The sequence below is a fragment of the Zalophus californianus genome, chromosome 10 (assembly GCF_009762305.2).
Source record: "Zalophus californianus isolate mZalCal1 chromosome 10, mZalCal1.pri.v2, whole genome shotgun sequence".
NCBI lineage: Eukaryota > Metazoa > Chordata > Mammalia > Carnivora > Otariidae > Zalophus > Zalophus californianus.
The window spans coordinates 68322395-68347224 of NC_045604.1; the positions used below are offsets into that span (position 1 = coordinate 68322395).

Sequence of the window (24830 nt, forward strand, 5' to 3'; positions counted from 1 at the left end):
AACAAGAGCAGTCTGGGTCACCTAAAAAAATAGAAAAGCTGGGATAAACATATTAAGTTTAGACAGCAACTGAGCCGTTTGTTTCTTTTCATCCTTTTATTTCTGTTAATGAAGTGTGGGCCTTATCTGCAGTGACCACTAAATCATTATTTCCTTTATGAAAGCTATACACTTTATTGAGAAGCTCGTCCTCAATACCGTTATGAGTCTAACCAATAAATAACTTTGCAAAAAATAAATTTTGTATCAGCAGTAACTTTTAATAATAAGGTCGTAAAGCTCACAGACACACAGGGACCTCTGAAGGTGTCCAGCACCCAGTAATTCAGGCTCTGCTGGACACAATGACAGTGCCCTCTGATCCGCACCTAGCACTCCGTCTGTCTCAGGAGAAGAAAAACATCCAGCGTGAGTCACCTTGCAATTACACCGCCACCTGGAAGCATACTTGAGAGATGAGAACTATAAAGCTGGGTCTCTGTAAGCGCCTGCACTGGACTTCCTCCCCCTTCTTCCAGTCTGAGGATCAATAGAGCTCAGGATTCTTTCACTAATTTCTCATAAGCATCATTTTTTTTTATCATTTTTTGAATTTAAAAGGGACTGTCTCCCAAGGCCTCCCTGACGTTACCTTGAGTTACTAACACTGGAAATTTCAGAGATAGAAGGCGCATCAGTTGAATCTACGTTTTTTCCACGCGGAAACTACTTCTGAGGAAGATTTCCTTTTCATTTCCGAGAAAATGTTTGTACAGGCGCGTACACACCATCTGGGGTAACGCAGACCCTTCACCGACGGTCAGGGTTCATTCAGCCCAGTCTTTGCTGCTGCATTTCTGCGTGCACACAAACGGGCACGTCACAGTGACACGGAACCCTCACGTCTCACCTGAAAATGTCAGGCCTGGATCTCAAGCCGAGTCCCAACCCTGCTCGGGATGCACGTCCGGCGGAGGCGGCTGGCAGGGCCAGGGGCTGCCCCCGGGCAGGGCCTCGGGGTCCCGCACATCCCGCTCTCCCGCGGCAGCCCACCTCCCCTGGGGGGCGCGGGCTCCCTTCCGCCCACCGCCCCAGACCCCAGGGGGCGGCCCGGGCGCGTCGGCGGGGCGCCGCTCGGAAATTCGGGTTTCTCCACACTAAGACGCAGAGCCTGGTCACGCCGGTTTCGGTCCGGGTGACCGCTGGGTGAGCCGCCGGGGCCGCCCGCCCTGTGCCTCCACGTCCGGGTCTCGACGCCCCGCCGCGCCCGGCCCTCCTCGACCGCGACCCCGGCCCGCGCCGACTCCGACGCCCCCCGACCCTCTGACCCCCCCCGGCCGCGACCCCCTCGACCCCGACCTGGCCCGCGTCGACACCGACCCCCATTCCCCGGCCCCGACGCCCCGGACCGCCCCCCCCCCGACCCCCGCCGCGACCCCGGCCCGCGCCAACCTGCGCCGGGCCTGGGGCCGCCGCACTTACTCCTGCCAAGGCGGCCGTCGGGAAGGCCAGGGTCCGGGGGACCCGGGTCGGGGGGGACCGGGGCCGGGGTCGCGGCCGCCCGCCGCCCGCCCCAAGGCCCGGCCGCCCGGCGCACGTGCCGGCTGACAGGCCCCCCATAGGTTCCATACCTGCCACCGGAAGTGAGTGAGGAGGGCAGTATAGGCATTTCCTGTGACGCGAGCGCCTGGACTCCATTAGGCAGCAGCTGGGGGAAGAATCAACACACCAGGGAGCGGAGCGCAGCCACCGAGCGCCGAGGCGGCCGCTGCCTCCGCCGCCGCCCGCCGCCGCCGCCGCCGCCAGCGCCGGGGCTTAGCCCCGCGGCGGGCCCCGCGCCCCCGCTGCCGCCCGCGGGGCCCCGGCGCGCCCCCCGCCGCCGCTCCGAGCCGCCCGGGGGGGGGAGGAAAGGCCCGGACCCTCCTGCTCCCCCTCCTCCTCTCCCTCCTCCCGCCCCTCCTCCCGCCCCGGCCCCGACCCCTCCCGCCCCCGGCCCCCTCGCCCCGACCCTCCCCCGGCCCCCGCCTCGCCCCGCCGGCTTCCCACCACGGCCTCTCTCGGCGAGGAAACTCTGGCCTCCGCTTCCTCCTCCTCCGACTCGGACGCCGGCGGAGCCTCCCCGCCCCCGCGGAAGAAACCCCGAGCCTCGGCGGCGGAGGGAGCAGGAGAGCCCGGGGCTTCGGCAGGCAGAGCAGGCCTCTCCCCTCCGTCCTCGTCGTCCTCGTCCTCGTCGTCGTCGTCGTCCTCCTCCTCCTCCTCCTCCTCCGTGGTGGTGGTGGTGGGACTGCCCCCGGCCGCTGCCCCCGCCGCCCCCCACCGAAGTAGCGGCCACAGCCTGGTCAGCGGCAGCATCATGCAGGCCAACGGGGCAGGAGGAGGAGGAGGAGGCGGCGGCGGCGGCGGCGGCGGAGGGGGCGGCGGGGGCCAGGGACAGACCCAGGAGCTGGCCTGCCTGTCGGCCCAGAACGGGGAGTCGTCCCCCTCGTCGTCGTCGTCCGCGGGGGACCTGGCCCACGCCAACGGGCTGCTGCCTTCCGCCCCCTCCGCCGCCAGCAACAATAGCAACAGCCTGAATGTCAATAACGGGGTCCCCGGCGGGGCCGCCGCCGCCGCCGCAGCCGCCGCCGCCGCAGCCTCGGCCGCCGCCGCCGCCTCCTCGGCCACCCCGGAGCTGGGCAGCAGCCTCAAGAAGAAGAAGCGGCTCTCCCAGTCCGACGAGGATGTCATTCGGCTCATAGGACAGCACTTGAATGGCTTAGGGCTCAAGTAAGTGCCCTTTCCAGGCCGCCGGTGTGGACGGACCGAGGCCCGGAGGCCGCGTGGGGGAGGGGGCCGGACGGAGCTCGGGCCGGGCGAGAGATCGTGCGCGGCCCGCGGGGCCCGGGCCCCGGGAGGACGGGGAGGAGCAGCTGACCTGCCGGGAAGGGGGAGACGGATGGGCCCGGCGGGGCGTGAGACGGAGACAGGCGGTGGCGGGCTCGGGGGGCGGGGGAGGGGGGTGCAGGAAGCCGGTACCTTGCCCCCTGCCCGCACACCTTCGGAGCTGAATTGTCTGTCAATAAAGACAGATGCGGGAGTGTGTGTCTGCGTGGTGGGGGAGGGGTGCGTTCGAGCTGCTGGGAATAATGGACCTCGGAGGATTTGGTTTTCAAGTATATCTCAGAGGCATCTTTGTGGGACACCTCCCCACCCCCAACTATGACAGACAGCCCCGGCCAGCCACCAATCAGGAAAGACAATCGCCTACAAGTGTTCATGGGAACTGAGGGGCTGGCAGAATTTGGGAGCCACCGAGTGAAATACCCTGTTGGTGTCATGGAAAGGCCCTTGTGTATGCGCGAGAGGCCTGCCACTGACCCGGCCGAAGTCCCACTTGAATTCCAAGAAAAGGCCTCTGAAAAGGGGACCTCCGATCTGGGCAACCGTTCATTTTCAAATGCAACCCCAGTGGCCTTGTGCACCTAAAATAGGGTGAGCCCACCGATCCGTAGACACAAAGGAAAAGCGAGGGGGTGAAAGGTGGGGGGGGGAGTGCCCTGCAGGCCCGATGGTGGGTGAAGCAGAGCCAGAATGAGACCAAGGTGGGGACATGCAGCAGTCTGCCTCCTGGCTTCAGAGCCTAGGCCAAAAGCAGCTCTTAGGGCTAGCCCAGGTGTAGTTTGGGATTTACAGATTTGTTCTCGGTGGAGGGGAGAGTGAGGGGAGCACTTTATAAAAGTGACCTAAGTATTTTGATTCTCTGGCAGATCGAGGCACTGGTTAGCTGAAAAATAAACAGCTGAATGAGAAAGCATTGAAATATAATCACAAGTAGGGAAAACTGATAAAGATTCTTAGGTACCAGAATATCTGATGAGACAAACTGCATTTGGTAGATCTTTTCAGCTCTCAAATAGATCTTTGAAAGATTTCACTTTGTTCCCTAAGGAGAAGGATTAGTATGAAAACAGATTTTGTAAATGCTAACAGAACATGTTACTGAGGCAAGAAGCAAGCTGACAGCAGCAGGAGGAAATAACTCGTGACTGTTTGGAACCTACACCATAGTAAATTTGCTATTTTTAGTATAGAGAGAAAGAGAGTGATTTTTGGTGCTGGATTTATTTTAATTTTAAAGATTGACCTAGTAGAATTTCTGTGCAAACATCGCGTCTGGATGTAAGGCCCTTCCCTGACCCAGGTCATCTCTCTTGCCTTGTCTGGAGCTAACAATTTCTGTCTTTTGAGACGTTGTAACGTGGTTAGTATCCTGGTTTTTATTTATTTAACCACTTGGTTACAACATGTTCTTGGAGATTTTATACTTCACTAAATTTCTGAGGCATTAAGTGGTAAAACTTGGAAGAACTTTTTTTGATTCTGGTTTCAAGAAGGCTTTTAACCTGACTAGATAAAACATCACGGTGGCCGTTTAAAAAATGCAAGTTTGTTGAACCAAGCACAGTTTAAAAAAAAAGAAAACAACTATTGATTTCTTTTTTCTCCATCATGAGGTTAGCTTGAAAACTTTTGCAACTGTTTTTATGGACATGAGTTGATTTAGAAGAGTGAATCCTACAAGTTGGCCAGGTCTTTTTTACACTGTATCTCTCCTGCAGCCAGACTGTTGATCTCCTCATGCAAGAGTCAGGATGTCGTTTAGAACATCCTTCTGCCACCAAATTCCGAAATCATGTCATGGAAGGAGACTGGGAGAAGGTAAAGTAGGGCATATAGAGCTGTGTGACTGCTGCTAAAATTATATATTGGAATGTGCATTTTGTGACATTTTTGTTTTTCTTTTATGCCAATTTTTGCAGGCAGAAAATGACCTGAATGAACTAAAGCCTTTAGTGCATTCTCCTCATGCTATTGTGGTAAGAGGCGCACTTGAAATCTCTCAAACGTTGTTGGGAATAATTGTGGTAAATACACTTTTGTTCTTAGTTTCACATTCATGCTTATTTTAGTAGGTTATTGATAATTCTAGGCTTCTGCCTCTTACAAAAGATAAGGCAAAAGAAAATAAATTTCATATAATTAAGTTTGTAAACTAGGATGAGTGTTGATGATGCTTTAAAGTTTTGCCTTTTTTAAAATCATGTTTAGTAAATGTGTTGTCTGAACCTACTTTATAAGTTAAGCTTCTAGAAATTAATTGAAAGATCTTCATGCTTTCAGTACTGTTAATAGCAGTTTTATATTTGTGTAATCAAAGATAAATTATGCTTTCACATTATTTATACTGAACGTTCTGGCAGAGGAAATGTATTTGGGTGTGTGTATCCTATAGCTTTAAGTAGCTGATATGTGAATTGTCCTGGTTTGGTTTTGTTTTTTTAATCTTTGGGAATTACAGTTAATTCAAAGCAATTCCTTTGGTGTGCTCACCATTTTCCACTCTTGCATTCCAGTTGTGTGCACTGACAGTGTCAAAGTGTGTATAATATGGATCGCTCTGGTGGAGGGTTTGTGTGCAGATTTGACCACTGGGCTGTGCTTATAGGCCGTATTTCCCCAACAAGATCAGTTCAGTAGTCTAACCTATTAGCTTCTTTCATAAATCTTGATGAATCTTTTCTGCTGATAGGCTTTAATTCTTTTGAAGATGTCGGTGAGGGAGAGGAGGGGGGATAAGTTTTTCTAAGTGCCTGCGATTGGAAACCATGAAGAATCAGCTGCTGGCTGCTGGCCTTTTAACTTCGAGCTGATTCATTTGTTGTCAAAAGCAGTTTCCTGTCTGGTGGGGGAGGGAAAGAAGGCCAATAGGAAGTCAAGTAGGGAAACCAGCTGTTTGTTAAATATTAGTAAATGACTACTGTTACCTTTTGATTTTTTTTTTTAATTGGGTCAAACATTAATCTTGCTGCCTTTGTAAACCTAATAGAGCCTCTTGTTCTTGTTTTTGGGGTTTTTGTGGCCAGGGGAATCTTAATTACAAAAGTTTTCAAATTGATAATATATAATCCTAGAGAACGGACTTCAGGCGAATTGAAGGTGCAAACAAGTATGAACAAATATGGATTAATGTAAATTGATGACTTAATATATATATATATTTTGCTTTCAGTAAATATTTTAAAACTAAAAATTTTACTTATTGTGGAATCAGATGATTGATAATAAATTAACTCATGGAATGATCAATTCCATGCTAAATATTAAAAAATGAAAACACAGAAGTTAAACACCTACATTTGAAAGGGTTATACATTTCGCAGCAACTAAATTTTTCCCAATCAGTGTGTTTGGGGTTTAAAAAAAAAGAACCTAAGTATATTTTAATTGGGCAGTTTCTCATAAATAAATAGCTCTGACAGAATGGAAAGCTGACCCTAAAATAAGTGTGTGAGTTTTGGGAGGATTGTTTGCCTTTTTTTAAATCCTCACTTCAAATTCTCTTTGTAATTAGGTAGTAAAAATTAAATAGGGTCACTTCCTATTTTTTCTTAATTGTTCACAGAAATGTGGGGCTTCTGTGTTGGATTTAGATTATGACTACCTCACCTGAAACCTTCATTAGAAGCAACGTGTAAACTCGAGAGGTAGTTGTAGATAATGAGGAAGAGTCCTTTCTTTTTACAGCCTGTTCGGTCTATGGAACATTGCAGCATCTAATAAAAGATGAAGGTTAAATCTGGCTGAGCCTTGCACCATCAAACTGTTTAGGTATTTGTACAAAGAAAGGGGCTCTGGGCTTAAGATTCAGTTCAGCACTTTTTCCCCCTTCTAGTTTGTGTTCAGATTTACTCCTCTCCCCCACTCCATCTCCAGAAGAGAACCCAATCCCAGGGTAGCTGTGATAATATCATAGAAGACAACTGTTTGGGACTTTTTTTTTTTACATAATTATTTTAATTGTACACCCAGACACATTTGATGACTTAATCAAAACTAAAATTATATTTTACTTTTTAAGCCCAAACATTTTTATTGACCCAATTCACTCTCTGCTCTCTCCCATATTTCTTAATGGTTTCAAGTCAAATGATACCATGGATAGCAGAATTTGCTCTGGATTTTCTGGAAAGTGAGCTCCTGAATCAACATTTTTCAGTTTGGGGTCAAATGTGCTTTACCACCTTGGGAGTTTAGATGGGTAGTAGAGGCCAGTAACATGGGAAATTCCTCTGTGTAAAATTTGTATTTATTTTTTAGTATAATAGAAACATGCTTAAGAAAAGTTTTGTTCAAATGCTAATTTCAGGACAAAAATTAACTACTGTTTTTTAAAGTTAAATAGGGCTTTGAAAGCCATGGTTTAAATATAATTCATTTCCCCTTTCCTCTGAGTCATGGTTTAATTGATCCAACTTGGTTATAACCTTATTGCAGAGTTAGTCAGAACCACTCCTGAGTTAGCTGAGAGCCTGCCCTGGATAGTCTGTCTAGCCTCGGACTTTTCCTTCGGTGGCAGTCAGGACAGTTAGGTGGGAGGAGAGGGTACAGTGGTCCCAATATTGGGTAGGATGGGAGGCGACAGCAAGACCTACCATGTGGAGCTGTCTTTCACAGTCCTAATGGGTAGTAAGAGACAGACAGGCACCCTGGGCCGAAAGACGCTGGGAAATTATCAGGGAACAGAAGTACTCTCACAGAGGTCTCATTAGGAGCTGGGAAGAGCTGTAAAGGTAGCAATTTGTTTTCTCAGCCTCTTTCTTTTTTTTCTTCATTTAAGAAGCTTGTGATCTTTAAAAAAAAAAAGTTCATAAGGGTCTGTCCCCACCTCAGCAAACTTTAGTTTTGCCTGATTTTTTAAAATTTACATAGTTAACATCATTTGTGAAAGGTGTTTATTTTCTTGAAATTGTGTTTACATTTTTGTGCTTTAAACTTTGGGAAGTGAAATGCACTTTTACTCTCCATCCTTATATGTCAAATACGAATGGAACTGATTTTTAGGAGAATAAACATACTGTCTTTCAACCGAATCTCTAGCTATGCTTGGCCAGCAGCCTGTCCATTGCCATGCGCACTACCAGGTTTGATACCCTGTTTGAGGAGATCCTTGGTCTTCGTCTGGATAAAATGGCCCCTAGCAAATTGTGCACTGCCTTCGTAGCATGCCCTGTATATCCAGAAATACGTGTTTGAATGGGCTTCCCTCACGTGTCCTGCCTCCCTCCTCTCCCGCCCTGCCCCTTCCCCTTAGAAAGACAGAAGCATGTTCCAGCAGGATCTTGGTGGGAAAATAAGGAGCAAACAGCACTTGGGGCACTGTCCCTACACACATTGGAATGGGGGCTGTGCCTAGGACCTCACGGTTGGCACCCCAAAGATAAATCGTGAAAAAGTAATTTTCTCCAAATTTCCGAATGCCAAGAAAATTGCGGAAATCAAGTACACATACTGGCCAGTTCCATGTGGCACCTAAATGAAAAAGTAGTGCAACTAAACATGATTCTCGGGTTTGAATCAGAAACGCTATGTGAAATGTAACTCTGACAGTGTCGGTAAACAGAAATATATAAACTCTACATTTCGTAAAGAGTGGAAGTTGTTTTCAGGAGATAAAATGGTGAGAATATCCAGGGTAACTTCAAATATATAAAATACTTTGATTTTTAAGTTGTTTTATTAAGTCTTTGGTTTTTGTCACCTGACGGACACCAGAGTATTTTTTTCTTTGACGTAATAAAGGGTAACTTTGGGCTCCACGTGCAGCACACTTTTCAGGGCATCTTGGTAACCGATCTGTTTCTGAGGCATTCGTTAGTCCAGCATGATGTGTAGAATTTGGTAGGTGTAGTTTCTCTAGAGTTACAGGAGCTCATCTGGATAGTTGGAAATTTTTTCTGTTCTTTAGTTACAGATTTAAGTTTAGATTACCACCAAACATACACAATGCATCTTACAAAAGAAGTGTTTAAATGTAGGCCTAACTTACCTGACGAGGTTTGTTTTGCTTACTTTCCTTAGAAACCATTTTTAGAGGCTTGTAAGGTAGGCCTTTCTTCTAAATACTCCCTACTAGAAAATCGTGCAGAGAAGTTCATGGTACTCTTAATTTCTTCAGAGGAAGAAATGATCTTTTCTCCACACCATTTTGGGACAGCAGAATATATATACTTAACGTTTTACTGAGGAAGAAAAAGCTATCGTTTGTTTTTTTCTTTTAAGTGGGTTTAAAATCTTGACCACTGTATTTCTTGGGGTCTCTAAATATGGCTGATATTTTCTGTCCGCTGACCTCCGTACCCGCCTCCGTCGGCTTGCTCCAGAGCCATGGGTAGCAGATAGGATGAAAGAGTCCCTCCAGGCAGTGGTCTTCTATTATAAAAAATTCTCAACTTGATACTCATAAGTATCTCTTTAGCAAAAAAAAAAAAAAAAAAAAAAAGCTGCTAAGACCATGATGATCACTTTCCAGTTAAAAGTACAATAATAGAGTAAAGGGACATTAAAAAGTATTAGAGCCAAACACGTTTCAGAGAAATAACTCAGTGCGAAAGTGCTTCACCATGAGCAGGAAGCGGTTTGTCCTTTTGGGGGAAACGAGCTGATCATAATTGTCCGTGTCCCGTAGTTAAATGCATCAGCGATCAGGCTGTTAGCAGTACACACAGACAAATGCTCCTTTTGCAGACTTTGGAGTTCACCCTTCTGTCGTAGACCTCCTAGCAAGAGCGAGGCCATCAGGCTCACGCTTGCCCACTCTGCACATGGACCCCTAGGCCTTTTGCTGGACAACTCTCCTTGTTTCCATGAGCCTCGCCTGATGCTTTGTGACCTCTGCCCCAAGGCTCTAGTTCTGTTTGGCAGTTTGCTTAGTCCCTCCGACACGTTGTAGGTTTTAAATAATTCCTACATTAACCGGTTTTTCTGCCATCTTTTTAAAACTTGTGGCATCAAACCCTCTAATGCCCTATTATAAGAGTCAGTCTTTTAAAACCAGTTTAGAATACCTGGAATAGTTCTGAATTTTCATGCAAGAATAAAATTCTAGGTGAATGTTTTTAAGGGCAGAGTTCATTTTTTCCTCTGTTGATGCCTTGGTCGCTAATGGTCTTACCTAATTTGAGATTATTGGTTCAAAGCAGTTTTATGAAGGTGTGGAATTGAGCAAAGTGATCATTTAATCTACTGTGATTCTATTAAACCAAAATAGTTTTGAGTCATCCTAAAGCGTTGTAAGAAGTGATTTTCAGAGGGCATAGTAGAATGGTTTCTACTGTTCTGTTTAGGCACAAACGTTTTCTGACCCTCCCATCAACTTTTCCCCTCACTGCTCCTTTCTGTCCTGTCAGAGGATGAAGTTTTTGCTGCTGCAGCAGAAGTACCTGGAGTACCTGGAGGACGGCAAGGTCCTGGAGGCACTTCAAGTTCTGCGCTGCGAGTTGACGCCCCTGAAGTACAACACGGAGCGCATTCATGTCCTCAGCGGGTAAGGACGCGGGCTCCTGACGCTGGGGTGAGGGAGGGGCCGGCAGGGCCAGCACGGGTGCCACTCTTGCAAGATCGGAGTCGGGCTACGTCCCTGCACAGTATTGCTCTGGATACACTCATTCAAATGCGTTCATGCTACTCTTGTCCTGCTAGGAAGTGTTGCATATTAGAATAGATACGTAAGTGGGTGAAAGAAAAATATGTATCGCTATTTCATAGTCTCTCGTCAAAACCCTGTGGCGTAACCTTCTGTGCAGACAGCGGTGAACCTTCCATGGTGCCGCGTCAGGTGCTCTTCCTAACATGTGCTTGTCCCGCCCTGGGTCCTTGCTGAGCATTTCCTGTACACAGTCTCACTTGATCTTCACGTCTGTTCTTTCCATGTCAGGGGCCGAGGCCTCAGATCTGGGCCCCTCTTCTGTTCTCTGTCCACACACCCCACCAGGTCCCCTCGTCCTGTGCTGCACCCTCATAGACTGTCTCTCTGCCGGAGGCTCTCGTCTCAGGTCCCAGTGTATGTTTCTGACCGCCCCCTTAACGGTCTCCGTTTGGGTGTCTCAGAGGTGTATGTCCACAGCGAGCTTCTCAAACCCAGTTGTCGTCCCCCCCCAACCCCCCACCTGCTCCTCCCCTAGTTTTCCTGTCTCAATAAATGGTAAGACCTTTGTCCAAACAAAAAAAAACCTCATCCTTGCATTTCCCAAATCTTTTAACTCTGACATCTATTGGCCAAACTCTAAAACATCCCAGATTTGTCCATTTCTCTCCATCTCCACAAATCCTATCCTAGTGAATCCGTAAATGTGTCTCCTAGAATATTCGAGTGGACTCCTCGTGAGTCCCATTGCTTTCATTCTCACTCCCTTAATGATGCACATTTCACACAGCAGCCAGATAAATACATAAATATGTAAGTAAAACCATACGTTAAGCCATTTCTCTCCCTTTCTTAAAACTTCCCACTGGCTTTCTCTCATCCTTAAAATCCAGAATCTCTGCTCAAGCCTTTGGAGTCCTTGATCTTTTCCTTCCTTCATTTACTCTCCAGCGACATTAATGATTTTTCTGTTCTTAACTGGCTGAGCCACTCCCACTTCCCTTTATCTTAAATGCTCTTCCCTGAATCTTTCCATAGCTGGCTACTAGGTGCTCAGATCCCAGCCCAGAAGTCCTCTCCTAAAACCACCTAACAGGCATTCTCTTGTCACATCACTGGTTTTAATTTTTTCTTTATAGCATTTTTTATTATATGGTATGGCCCCGGCCTCTAGAACATCATTGACGCACAATCAGTTTTCAAATACAAGATGATGGCCAAATCGATGGACCCAAAGAGGTATAGGGTTCATTTTAGGGTTTTTGAGGAAAGGGAAATGAAACCTCGGAGAAGTGAAGTAACCAGTCGCCTGGTAAAAGCAGAGAGCCAGGATTCCAGGCCTGGTTTGACTGATGGCAGAGTCATCCATCCTCACCCGCTGCATCCTCGAGCAGCAGGCTGGGTGTTTTACTACTGTAGTTGACAGATTTCCTGCCTCTGTTTATCTCTTTGATAAGGAGTCTGATTTCTGTGTCACCTAAACACCATTCACATGATGAATATTTTCTTGCTCTGGTAGCAGAACATATAACTCAATCACATAGTTTGACTCCAAAACGAACTTCACCCAGTGTGTCCCTTGACGGTTTCCCATAAGGAAATGGCCCAAAGATGGCCAGATGCAGAGCTGGCATGAGGATACAGGGTTTTTTCCCCCACTGGTCCAACATCTTTTCAGTTACGCCACGCGGCTTCCCGTAAACAGACATTCTTTGGAACCCTTAAGGTGTAGTGTGTGTTTTCAAAAGGGGCAGAAGCAGTCATGGGTTTCTTTTGCAAAATTTAAAAAGTGAACAATTTTTCCATAAAATTATTGATAATAAATTTTACCCCAAAACTATTTTAGAAACCAGTAGTTTTGCAATACCCGGCTTCTTATATAAGGTATTTTAAATCAGGTTATTCATGCTATTAAAACAAAGTAAGCTCTCATCAGCTAAGACACCGTATACTAAATAAATAGCAAGAGAGCAGGTAGTTCTCTGCTCCTGGGTAAGAGGCAAGTAACTACTCAATGCTGAATGCGGTTTGCTTGGTGCAGTTGAGAAAAAGAAGGTGACACATCAACTGAGAGGTTTCCCATACTACTATTATCGTATATTAAGCTCCATTTGTATTACCAGGTAGTGGACCAAGTACTTCATATACTCTGTCTTAGTTAATCCTTACTTTCCTGTTTAAGACCCTTTTTACAAGTGAGAAGAACAGATCTGAGAACAGAGTACCAGACAAAGTAGCAGGAGACGTACTTGCCAGGTCTAATCTCCATGTCTGAATAATGCCTTCACTTCTTTTACTTTTAAAGCCAGTTCTTCTGAGAAGAGCCAGAACAAGGTCAGGGTCACACTTCCAGCAGGGGGCCTCATGTATTCTCCAGAATCCATGACTTTAGCGTTTATGCCTCCTTCGGCACATATAGTGAGTAATAAAACAGTTCCCAAAGTTTCTGCTTTGGGATCTCAATACCTTTCACAGGATGACCCAAGGATGATTATCCAATTATACCATTTCTTGAGTGACGTTTATGATAAACTCTTGAAGGTATGTTGTTTTTGTTTAATTAACTTAGTGTAAATATCTTTGAAGGGTTTTTTATTTTATTTGGGGTTTGGGGGGAGTTTTGTTTTACTACTGAGAAGCAATTCAATTAGCATAGTAGTTAAGAGCAAGTTTTGCAACTAAAAATGCCTGAGTTCATATCCCCTTTTTTGCCTCTTAACCCTAAGCCGGTTCCTTAACGCTTTCCGTGCCTTGGGTGGTTCATTTGTGAAATTAGAACGCCAATGCTCCCTTCACCCAGGATTGCGGTGCACAGTTCAGTCAGGTGGTACGTGTGGAGTGCTTGGGACCAAGCCTGGCACCCAGGAAGAGCCCCACACACAATGACGTATGATAATAACAGATGAGGGAGTATGTTCTACTAACGGATGATAAGATGTCATAACAGTAACATTATACGTTTTGCTATTACCGTGGTATTACATTTTAGTAAATGTATGCAGGTGCCAGGTTGTATTAATGAATTGGGTCCACGGTAGAAATTTGTTCTTGATACGTATTTCTTAGTAAGAACTTCATATATATTTCTAAGTATGATCAACTTTTTTAATTATGAAAAATTATATTATTATTTTACCCAAAGAAAAGTGTTTGATATTTGGTGCTTTCTTTGTCCTGTTTTTAGGTATCTGATGTGTAGCCATGCAGAAGACCTACGTGCAAAAGCAGAATGGGAAGGCAAAGGAACGGCTTCCCGATCCAAACTGTTGGACAAACTGCAGAGTAAGAGTCTTACTTTTTGGTGCTTCTGTGTCTTCTCTTAATTAGAAATAGATACTCTGAATTGATCAGGAAGACTTCTTGCATCCAGATGCACGCTCAGTGAGCAGTTACATAGGGAAGAAGGGAAAATCCAGTAAGCCCTTTCAAGCAAAGCTTTCCACACTACCCTAGAGTCTGCAAAGCAGCTCACCTCCTCAGGAGTTGGGGGAGAGGGTACGGGTCCCAGGGCAGCTCTCCCTTCACTTGTGTTATGCAGTAATGCTCCCGATAAGATTTTGTTTGGGGGAGAGAAGTGCTGTGGTTGGAAGAAAAAATACATAAACCGGAAATGTAAACTACAAGTGTTTTAAATATTTGTTGATTTCAACAGGAAGGCCCAGGTTTAAGTAAACTGTTTTCCTCTCTGCCCCCCCCCCCCAGATATGTTATATATAACTTACAGATTAGAGTCGGGGTTTTATTTTTGCCACACTTTTATAGAGAAGATCTTTTTTCTCTCTCGGATTAAATCATGTTATTCTGTGTGTTTCACATTGAGATGTGGAGTAGAGATCCTAAGAATCAGAAAATCATGTTGTTGGGGAGGTGTGAGGCATGGAAGGATTGGAAGAGATGGGTATCCGCATCAAAACACCAGTCATTCCCAGAGTTTGCACAGGATTCTGGGCATTAGAAGCACTCTGATGAGACCTGGTGCTTGTCCCCACCTGTCGGCTGGCCCTTTGTTGGGGAAAGGTTCCTTTTACACTGTCAGTGATCTGTAGTCTCCCTCCAGTACACAGTGTTCTGCAGGTTTTCTCTTCGTCATCACTGGCTTTTTTTTGGTTGGGCGGGGGGGTTGTTGGTAGTGGGGCTTTGGGGGGATTGCTTTGTGTTTTTGGAAATTCACATACAGATTAAAGCCCTCCTATCTGTTCCATTTTGTGACAACATAGCTGTAGCTGCTGACAAACACGCCTGAAGCTCCCGCTGTGTCACCTCTCCTGCTCTGAGGGACATAAGATTTCTAGGGCGGCGGCAGGTGCAACAGAAGGGGGGCAAGTGTCTTAAAGGTTATACTATCTTGGTATTTTAATGTTTGTTATTTCTCTTTTTAAAACTGTCTTGTCTTACAGCGTATTTGCCGCCATCAGTGATGCTTCCCCCACGGCGTTTACAGACTCTCCTGCGGCAGGCGGTGGAATTACAGAGGGATCGGTGCCTATATCACAACACCAAACTCGATAATAACCTAGATTCTGTGTCTCTGCTTATAGATCATGTTTGTAGTAGGTAAGAGACAAACTTCTACTTTTACAGACTCAGTGGGAACTTGGTTAAAATGTTTTCTTTTGGAGGTTTTCTCCTGTCGCCATGAAACCATTCGTGTCTGATTTAGTTCCCGAGCAGAGCTAGAACCTACTGAAGTGGACACTTTAAGAGACATTTTGCACGTGTTTGCATAGGGAACCACATCTCGAGAAGGGAAGCTGGGAAGCCTGGTTTTCCTCTTGTCTGGGTGTCGGTTGGTCATTTTGTCCTGCCGTCTTTGTAAGGGCTTGTGGGTGGTGGTGGGCGGGGGTGCCGGCGACCGGAGGGTCTCCTGGCCTAGGATGCCAGACGGCATGGAGGGACTTTTTCTGGATGTTATGGCTATTTTAACAATGGCCCCGATTATTTTCTGCCCATAAAGATCATGGAAATACTTGGTCTATAATGGAAGTTCTGCTTTTTAGTAGAACCTGGCCTGTAAACAAAAAATGGTTCGAGAAACAGGCATTAACTTTCTGGTTTGGATTTTGTTATCATTACCTGTCCATGTCCATAATTCAGCTCCACTTTAGATATTAGGAGTAGTTTGAGTGAAAATGTTCCTGCTATTTTAATAACGATTTCCAAAACTAAAGCAGAACCTTAGTTTTTAAGATACTGAAAAATTAATCCTGAAATCTTTCAGAGTTCAGGAGGGAAATGATTTGGGTCTGGTGAACCACACATGAACAGCTATAGTACACGTGCCCAGTTTCTTTGGCAAAGATCATTGGCGAAGTACTAAAAGTGGCCAGGGGAGGCAGGGCCAATGTGTAGACCGTTGCGTGGGCTTTGGGAACAGCTGTAGATGTTTTGTGCGTGTGCGCTGGGACTGGAGGTGACGGCGAGGAGGTGCATGTAAACTGCCTCACATGTGGTTGCGTTCTCAGCTCTCCCTCCCCAAATGCAGTGAAAACCTGAGGATATTTGTTTGAGCTGTTGGCTTTAAGTGACTTAAGTGCCACTCATCTTAACGTACTGGATAATTACATGGCATGTGTCTTAAATGTTCTAGAGCAAGGTGATTAGAGATCCTTCTCGTTCTTACCATTATTTATTTTGTTCTGATAATAGAATTTTTAAATTTTTTCATTTTATTTTTCATTTTCATTTTTTCATTTCAGTACCTCTACCTTCAATAGAGGTAGAAGATAGTAGATTAAAAGGGTATATGGTTTCATCCTTTATGGCTCTTCCGGGGAATTTGAGACCAACGTTAGAAAATGAAGGCAGACGTGAGCCCAAACCACTTTTTGGTTTGTGAATGTGTTGCTGGTGGAATGCACTGACCAGTGTTTCGGGTAGACTTGATGGTTTAGGAGGTGTCAGTGGAAACTGAAATTCAGGAGAATGTGACCTCTGTATTTCCTAAGTGCCTTGATTTTTCTTACAGTACCTGTGAGAGGAAATGATGGCAAATGTTTAGTCTGACTTTTTCTCCCTCAGAACCGGGATCAGCCTCTCCTGCAAAGCTGCGTAGAAAGCACTCCTGAAGTTTGCATAGGGACAAAAGTTCATGCTCTTCAGAACTAACCACTGATGGACAGGCCTTCCCCATAGTCTTTTAAAAACAGAACAAAACTTTGACTCTGTGCTTCTGCTCGTCACGGCTGCACGCACACACCTGCCTTAGAGGTTGCTGCTTAAAGCAACGCCCTTGTGTGCATTCACAATATTGCGTCCTTCACTCCTCAGATTTCTGCGGCCAGCACAACACCACAGCTGTTGCTGGTGTCGGTGAGGAGCAGCTTCTTTGTTAATCCAGTGACTCCTCTCCAGCCCACACCTAGACCTTTCTAGAGCATTTGACTAGTTTGCCTTGAAACTGGTCCTTCGACTTCAAAAACATTACAGACTCTCTTTCACTGTTGGCTGCTCCTTAGGCTCCTCCCCGTCCCTGTCCCTTTAATAAGGGCATGTTCCAGAAGATCTCTTTGTCTTCCCACCCCCCTCTTTAGGTTCTGATGGCGGCCAGGCCTGGCATAGAGCCGCAGGATTGATCTCCTAAGGCTTCGACCTTCATACAACTGTGTGTGTTGCTCGAGTACCTTACAGGCAACATGTCAGAAGTAGAATTCCCCTCCACTCTCACTGTCCCCGCAAAGTCTGCTTTTCCTCTTGAATTCCCAGTCTCCGCGAGGGGTTGCCATCTCCCCAGCCTGTCCAAGCCAGACCATCAGAGTCAGACACTGAGGAGGGACGCGTCAGGCAAGAAGCCAGTGTCCACAGTCCTTACAGATGTTGCTGAACTAGGAAGAGAAAACCTGAACGTGATTTAATTCCTAATATTCCCCATTCATCTAGGGGTTGTTGAAAGAAAAGCTGATACTTTTTATTATCTGCTTTACTGCCTCGTAGAAATTAGATTAGCCTTGGGCGCCTGGGTGGCTCAGATGGTTAAGCGTCTGCCTTCGGCTCAGGTCATGATCCCAGGGTCCTGGGATCGAGTCCCACATCAGGCTCCCTGCTCTTTGGGAGCCTGCTTCTCCCTCTGCTCTCTCTCTCTCCCTCTCTCTCTCTCCTCCTCTATCTCTCATGAATAAATAAATAAAATCTTTAAAAAAAAAAGAAATTAGATTAGCCTTGAAACTAGAAAACTCTTATTTTCGAAATTCTTAGCATTGAAATCTAAATACCAAGTTTTATTTCTTCTCTCTGAAGAATAGAGAATTGATTATGAATAAGTGAACTGTAACTTTTTTTAAAACCCTAATCAGCACAGAAGGGTTTTCATTAGATTGTGTATTATTTGTATTTTTCACGGTGTATACATATATTTGGTTGAATTTATGATGGAGTTTTTTTTCACCAGCAACCAGTGGAAGGATGTTTCCATAGGTAACTTTATAAGTATTCGTTTTTAGTGAAGGATTGTTAGGAGATATTTATGGAAACTTAAAATGTTAAGATTCAGTTTAATGAAAATACTACACTATTCAATTTTATTTGGGAAGGTACTGATATTTTTAACACCATCTTAAATTTTAAATTTACTTGAAAACAGTCATCAGCTTTCACTTGTATACATCTAAAATTAGGCTTTTAATAAACTAGAGCTGTTAATTAGTCTTTTTCAAAGATTTAAGTACTAAAAATAATGTTAATTTAAATACCCCTTTAATGACTTTCAGTTACAACTGTCAGTAGACTAGATGATTTGTGCCCTAAATTCTGATTATGAAATGGTCCTTCCTTAAGGACATTTTGCTACTCTGATTTTAGATCTGTCTTTTCATTCATGATCCGTTTTACCCATTTGAATTATCGTGTATTTTGTGCCTAAATATAAAGTGTTTCTCACCCAGTAAAAGACATCGTTATTGATTACTGCCCATAAGAGGCAGGGAAACATTGTTGATATTGAAAGTACTTATTTGACTGGAATTTTATCTAACAGGGTCTTGAAAAATGCAGTTTAAAAAATATTTGAAAGAAAACTGGTGTTGCAGAGTCAGCCATATGTTTAAATCTAATTCAGTTACCAGTTTATGATTTGTTAAGTTACTTGCCCTCTTCAAGCCTCATGAAGTTGAAGATATTACTTGCCTTGCAAGGTAGTTTTGAGAATTAGCAATACCCTTTATAAACATGTAGTACAGTGCTCGGCATCTAGTAAGTGCTTAATGTCAACTGGTATCGATTCTGTTTAAGTTCACTTATAGAATAATAATTTAAAATTAAAGCAATTTTTAGACTGAAAATTTAAAGCAGCCTCCAAATAGCCAAGTGCTAAGGTAGATTCTGTGTGTGCCAGATAAAGTAAAGAATGTTTAGTTTTAAATATATATTACTTATCGGGCTGGTGAATTGATAAAATACATTTTTAAATTATAGATTGGGGAAAAAAATAGGGAAGACCATTTTTCAGGACAGACTTAAAAGTTCATCAAGTCCTGGGGATGAGAAGTAGGTAGTCAGTAATACTGTGATACACTTGCGGTGGACATTTTGTCTGTGTATATAGTGGTAGATTCACCACTGTGCGGCTGAAACCAATTTACAGTTAGTGTCAACTGAACTTCAGTTAAAAAGAGAAACATATATGGGGCGCCTGGGTGGCACAGTCAGTCGAACTTCTAATTCTTGGTTTTGGCTCAGGTCATGATCTCAGGGTCGCGAGATCGAGCCCCGCGTCAGGCTTCACACTCAGTGCAGAGTCTGCTTGCGACTCTCTCTGCCTCACCCCCTCCCCCCCCAAGGAAAGAAAAGTTTATCCGCTAATGTTTAAATAACTTTTTTATAATCTTACAGAGACTGTAATAGAGTGCTATACTACCCAAAAAGTAGCCACTGATTACATGTGGCCATTTAAATTTAAACGGAAAGAAATTAAAATTACATTTAGAAGTCCAGTTCTTCAGGTGTCCTAGCCACATTTCGAGAGCTGAGCAGCCACACGTGGCCAGGGCTTCTGGGTTAGACGGTTTACACATGGTTTGAAAAGTGCTTCCTGGTAATAGTCACTCTTGTGATTACCTTTCCTCTCAAAAGTCGGAAGTCGTAGAGTTCTTTGCCCTTAATCTATAGTAGTAGCTGCCAGTGAGGAAGTGCCAGTCAAGTGTTGGGCTCCATGTGAATGCTCCGCCTTCATCATCTCATTCTTCTTTTTTTTTTTTTTTTAAAGATTTTATTTATTTGATAGAGCCAGGAGCAGGGGGGAGGGGCAGAGGAAGAGGAAGAAGCAGGCTTCCCGCTGAGCAGGGAGCCCAAGGCGGGGCTGGATCCCAGGACCCCAGGATCATGACCTGAGCCGAAGGCAAACGCTTAACCAACTGAGCCACCCAGGCGCCCTCATCATCTCATTCTTGTATGTCATCCTCATACAAAAAATCCCATAAGGCAGCTACCGTTCTCTTTAGTTTATGGTTGGAAAACTTGAGACTTGGATTAAATGCGTTTACTGGTTTCTGGGAAACAACCTAGAAAATGGCTGAGCCAGGACTTGAACCTGGTCTCTCTCACTCTGCTGCCCCTGTTTTTAAGGCTTTATTCTCTGCCACTGCAGCCCCTTCCCTCTCTATTGCACCACTTCTCTGCTGTCCCCCAAATATCTCAGTAATCACTTGTGAGCATCTGTTGCGTTCCAGGAATTGTAGATGTTTTTCTCATCCTGAGAAGAACCCTGTTAGGTGTATATTAATCTCCTTTTCTAGATGAAGGAACTGAGTCTCAGAGGAGTGAAAATGAGGTGCTGGATACATGAAAGCTTGTGACCCAAGCTTGCCTGACTGTGGTGCCTCGTCTCTTTTTGTTACGTCAAGTAACAAATAAATATAAAAATGCACATTCCTCATGATGCTGGCCAACTTATACAAACTCAAAATCCTGATTGTTAATTTTTATTTATATGAATTGACTTAATCAGACCAAAAAATTCTATGATGGACACATACTTTTACTCTTGTTTAATCTTGAGAAAGGGGAAAAGAATAAATGCTACCCTGAAGCTGACGTCAGAGCGCCAATTTCCCCGGAGATTGCCTGGACTAATGTAATCTTTTTTCAACATACCACTGTAATGGTATGATTGAGATCTGCAAAGGCATTCATATCTTATTTTTAAAGTTTTTATATCCAAAGAATTTTATCACTTGTTTCACCTTTTTCATTATTAGATTATACTCTATTCTGAAAGAATAATTACGTGTGAACTTCTTTGTTTTAGGAGGCAGTTCCCATGTTATACTCAGCAGATACTTACGGAGCATTGTAATGAAGTGTGGTTCTGTAAATTCTCCAACGACGGCACTAAACTAGCCACAGGATCGAAAGATACCACAGTTATCATATGGCAAGTCGATCCGGTATGTACTGTGTGCGTGTGTGTGTGTGTGTGTGTAGACTACAAAAAGGTAATTTGTCATCTAATTACATATGTTTTAAGGGTGCATATATAAATGTCTTCTTTCTTTAGAGCATTTGTCTTACGTCTTCCTGCGTTTTCTAGATGGTATATGTAGATATATAGTGTGTGCTGGTTTATTCCTCAGAATAACTCTGTGCGACACTCACATCTCTTGTTTTCAGATCAGGAAACTGAGGTAGACATTAAGTGCCCAGGCTCTCAAAGCTAGTAAGTGGCAGAGTTAGACTCAAATCCGGGAACAGTTGTACTCCAAACCTGCTGCCCTTCATGCCCCTTGCCCATTTTATCTTTGTTAATATTCAATTTACCATTCTGTCACAAGTTAGGAAAGACCCATTACCGTTTTGCCTTCTGAAATCTTTCGTTGTCTTGTGTGATTTGTGGAACTTCTGTTAAACACCCCCTCCACCTTATGTACAAAAAGTACTGTATTCTGGATTTAAAATTCTGAGTTCTCTCTAAAATCAGATGTTTGTCTTTGTTTATAACAAGATGACTTAGAGATTTGTAGAAATAAGTATTTGTTTCTTTTAGCCAGTGGAACATTTATTGTCCTATCAAAAGAAGTACATGCCTCTACATAGGTTAAGGAGAATTATTTGGCTTAAGTCATAACTAAATAATCTTACTTTAAAATTTAGAAATAGAATATGATATTAGTCCCAAATAAAGTTGTGGACTTCTACATTGAAATAAATGGAGAAAACAGACCATAGAAGAAAATATTTTTTTAAAAAAAGAATCAGGTGGGGCGCCTGGGTGGCTCAGTCGGTGAAGCGTCTGCCTTCGGCTCAGGTCGTGATCTCAGGGTCCTGGGATGGAGTCCCACATCGGGCTCCCAGCTCGGTGGGGAGCCTGCTTCTCCTTCTCCCTCTGCTCCTCCCCCTGCTTGTGCTCTCGATCTCTCTCTCTCTCTGTCAAATAGATCAATAAAATCTTTAAAAAACAAACAAACAAAAAAACTATGCTTTATTACGATTTCTTTTGGCAGCAGTATGTAACGGCGCCCTTCATTTAGCACACATTTATTGAGCACGAGCTTATTTGCGGCCTCACCATGAGCTCATGATAGTACCGTGTAATTGTTCTGTGGTGGGTGCCACAGGGGCTCAAAGGAGAAACCCCCCTGGAACTGGAAAGTAAGACAAGTGAGTCCTAGCAGAAGAAGGAGTGAACCGTTATCGAGGCAAAACCAGTTTCTACTGGCCCCTGCAGGACACATGGAAAAGGTGGCTGGGGTTTGGGCAGTCCCAGGGAAGAGGTTACACTGTGGAGTGGGAGGTGAGGTTAGCAGAGTTGGTAGCCGCCAGTCAAGGAGAGGATCTTGTATACTTGGCTAAGGGGTTTAGACCAGAGTGCTTTTGTCAGAATAGTGTTACGTGTAAAGGGCTTTTGTGGCCAGATTAGCGTGGGAAACGCAGGGTTAATGCTTTCATTCCAATCTGAGATGCCATGGACTTTAGAGTGTAGTATGATAGTATTTTATTATGTCAAATACTATTTGAAAAACTTAAAATTGGGGATCTTTTTGAGTATGTGTTTTGTGTGTATGTTTTTTAATGGATAGAAAACAGAATACATGGAGAAGGACCTTAAGTTTTGAGGTGACTGACACACCTGGTGGCTCAGTTGGTAAAGCGTCTGACTCTTCGGCTCAGGTCAGATCTCGTGAGATGGAGCTCCGTGTTAGGTTCCACACCTACTTAAAAAAAAAAAAAAAAGATTCGAGGTGATGTGATCCCAATGCCTGGTTTCTTTTAACAGGTTTTCTTACCTTTGCCCTCCCCCCCCCAAAAATTTTACCCATTCCCAACTCAAAATCTGAGCACAGTTAAATGGATTCCATGAACATGGTATTTCCACTTGAGCTAGGTTAGTGTAGAGACACTGTACTTGTGAAGATCTAGCATTCATATCCCCATTTATTTTCAACATTATTTTATTACAGGATTATATTAATGTGCTGAAACAATTAGTGTTTTAGTTAAATACTTCTGAAGTAGTTTATCTTCAGCTTAGAAGAAACTGTTTGTGTGGATCCAAAGCACCACTGTGATTGCACCCATCCAAAAGCCAGGACGTCCTGTTAAGTTACACCGGCCTGTGGCCATGCTCTGGACAAACAGCCCCACCTGTTAGCCTTCTCCTGGGGAGGAACCAGAAGTAGTGGTAGTGGTAGCTAGTTTTTGTCAGACATGGCAGATGGACTAAGTAATGAAATAAATGATAACCGTAGGGTCAGGTGAAGAAACAAGGCACAATATCCATTTGTCATTGACATTTCTGGCAAAAAAAAATTCCCATTCTAGTTTTATCAGAGGAGTTCCAGACCCATTTCTCTCTCTCTCTCTCTCCTTTTTTTTTTAAATTTTATTTATTTGAGGAAAAAAGCACGAGTGGGGCGGGGGCGGGGAGTAGCAGACTGCCGTCTGAGCCCAGAGCCTAACTCGGGGCTCCATCCCAGGACCCCAAGATCACCACCTAAGCCAAAGTCAGATGCCCAACTGACTGAACCAGCCAAGCACCGCTGTAGACCCATTTTTAATTGCTTCTAAGTCTTGGCCGTTAGAATTCCACAGGCCCGGTACTGGTCTCAGTCAGTCTTTGACCAAAGTCTAACACTTAACTCATCACTTTTTGCCACCTTCAGCCAGCTCCCTCTTGCTCTTTTTGCTGCGCATGTCTGTCCTTTCCCCACACAGAAACCTGCAGTTTGTCTCTGCACATTTCTTGTCTCCTCCTGTCATACGTATTTTATGTTCCAAGTACATTCTGATCTGACGTCTTTCAGTGCAGACTGTTAGTTTTGGAATTCGTTTCTTGCCTTAACTCTAATGGCTCTTGTCGGCTCTTTAGGGGTGTCCGTGTCCCCCGTCTGTTCATTCTGATTCATCTTCCACATCGTCATGCATGTTCTCCTCCTCAAACCAAATACTCTGTTATGTACTCACCAGCTTAAAAATCTCGAGCAGCTCACCACTCACAGGGTAAAATTGCACCCCTTAGCCTCAAGCAAAGGTGTCCACTTCCATGAGAGGCCAGCAGCCCAGGCACAGCCCCCGCTGCCGCTCACCGTGGCAGACTCCATCTCCTTCCATCTCCTTCCCTGTCTTGTGGGGCAGGGGAGGAACACTTAACCTTCAGGTTATGAGACTGGGCTGAGGTACTGTTGGTGACCAGTGCTAATACTGAGGAGCACGAAGCGGCAGTGCTGCTGGTGGGAAGGGGGCATGATGCGGATGCTCGGGAGACCTAGAGTTGGCCGCTCTGCTCCAGCGTGTGTCCCCAAAGGAAACAGAAACACAGATCTGCACAAAAACTTGTCCGTAGTCCTAGCTGGAGACAGGCCAGACGTTCATCGGCTGCTGAGTGATTGAACAAAATTAGGGTATTTCCGTAAAACGGACTGTCGACCAACGAAAAGGAGTCAGATACACACGCTACAGCGGGTGAAGCCCAGAAACATTCCACTGAGCTAGAGAAGCCAGTTCCAGAACACCCCCCCCCCCCCGGGGTACGGTCCTGGGTGTGAAATGTCCGGAACAGGCGAATCCTGGAGGAAGGGGCGTGGGGGTTGCGAAGTCATTGCTAACCAGTGTGGGCTTTCTTCGTGGGGCAACGAGAAAGTTCTCAGCTTGGAGAGCGGTGGTGGCTGCACAGCTCCATGAACACTCAAGGTCATGGGATAGCGCACTCTGAAGGGTGAATTTTATGGTGTGTAAGTTAAGCTGTTTTCAAAAATAAGTAAGAGGTCGCTCTTGGTACCCCGGCTTTCGGTTTCCTCAGAAGCCTTACAGGCACGAAGCCTGTGTCGTCTTCACATTCCATCCAGCACACCGTGCCTGGTGTGTAGTAGGTGCCTACTAGGTGTTGCAGCGTGAGCGAGGCTTTACGAAGCCAGCTGTTGGGGCTTCAGGTTGGGGGAAAATGAGTGAAATCTGTAAAAACCTC

At 45.0% G+C, this 24830-nt stretch overlaps 2 protein-coding genes across 13 annotated transcripts in view; one reads left to right on the forward strand and one right to left on the reverse strand.

Annotated features, from left to right (window-relative positions):
* CNIH3 (cornichon family AMPA receptor auxiliary protein 3) overlaps positions 1-1779 on the reverse strand; it is a 221632-nt gene extending 219853 nt beyond the window's left edge. The window contains exons 1-2 of one of the 8 annotated variants that reach the window (XM_027611546.1): positions 1611-1744; positions 632-836 (exon numbers count right to left, since the gene is read on the reverse strand). Coding sequence is in view for 1 of the 8 variants with exons in the window: in XM_027611539.1 (XP_027467340.1) it covers positions 1611-1648 (38 nt within the window). In the remaining 7 variants the exon portion in view is untranslated. The other 7 variants (XM_027611542.2, XM_027611543.2, XM_027611547.2 and 4 more) reach the window with 7 other exon arrangements.
* A 166-nt stretch (positions 1780-1945) lies between these two features.
* WDR26 (WD repeat domain 26) overlaps positions 1946-24830 on the forward strand; it is a 39086-nt gene continuing 16201 nt past the window's right edge. Inside the window, exons 1-7 of one of the 5 annotated variants that reach the window (XM_027611537.2) lie at positions 1946-2745; positions 4578-4677; positions 4779-4883; positions 10206-10342; positions 13626-13723; positions 14839-14995; positions 20679-20817. In XM_027611537.2, the coding sequence (XP_027467338.1) occupies positions 2333-2745; positions 4578-4677; positions 4779-4883; positions 10206-10342; positions 13626-13723; positions 14839-14995; positions 20679-20817 (1149 nt within the window). In that variant the 5' untranslated portion in view covers positions 1946-2332. The remainder of the gene's footprint in view (positions 2746-4577; positions 4678-4778; positions 4884-10205; positions 10343-13625; positions 13724-14838; positions 14996-20678; positions 20818-24830) is intronic. The other 4 variants (XM_027611538.2, XM_027611534.2, XM_027611535.2 and 1 more) reach the window with 4 other exon arrangements.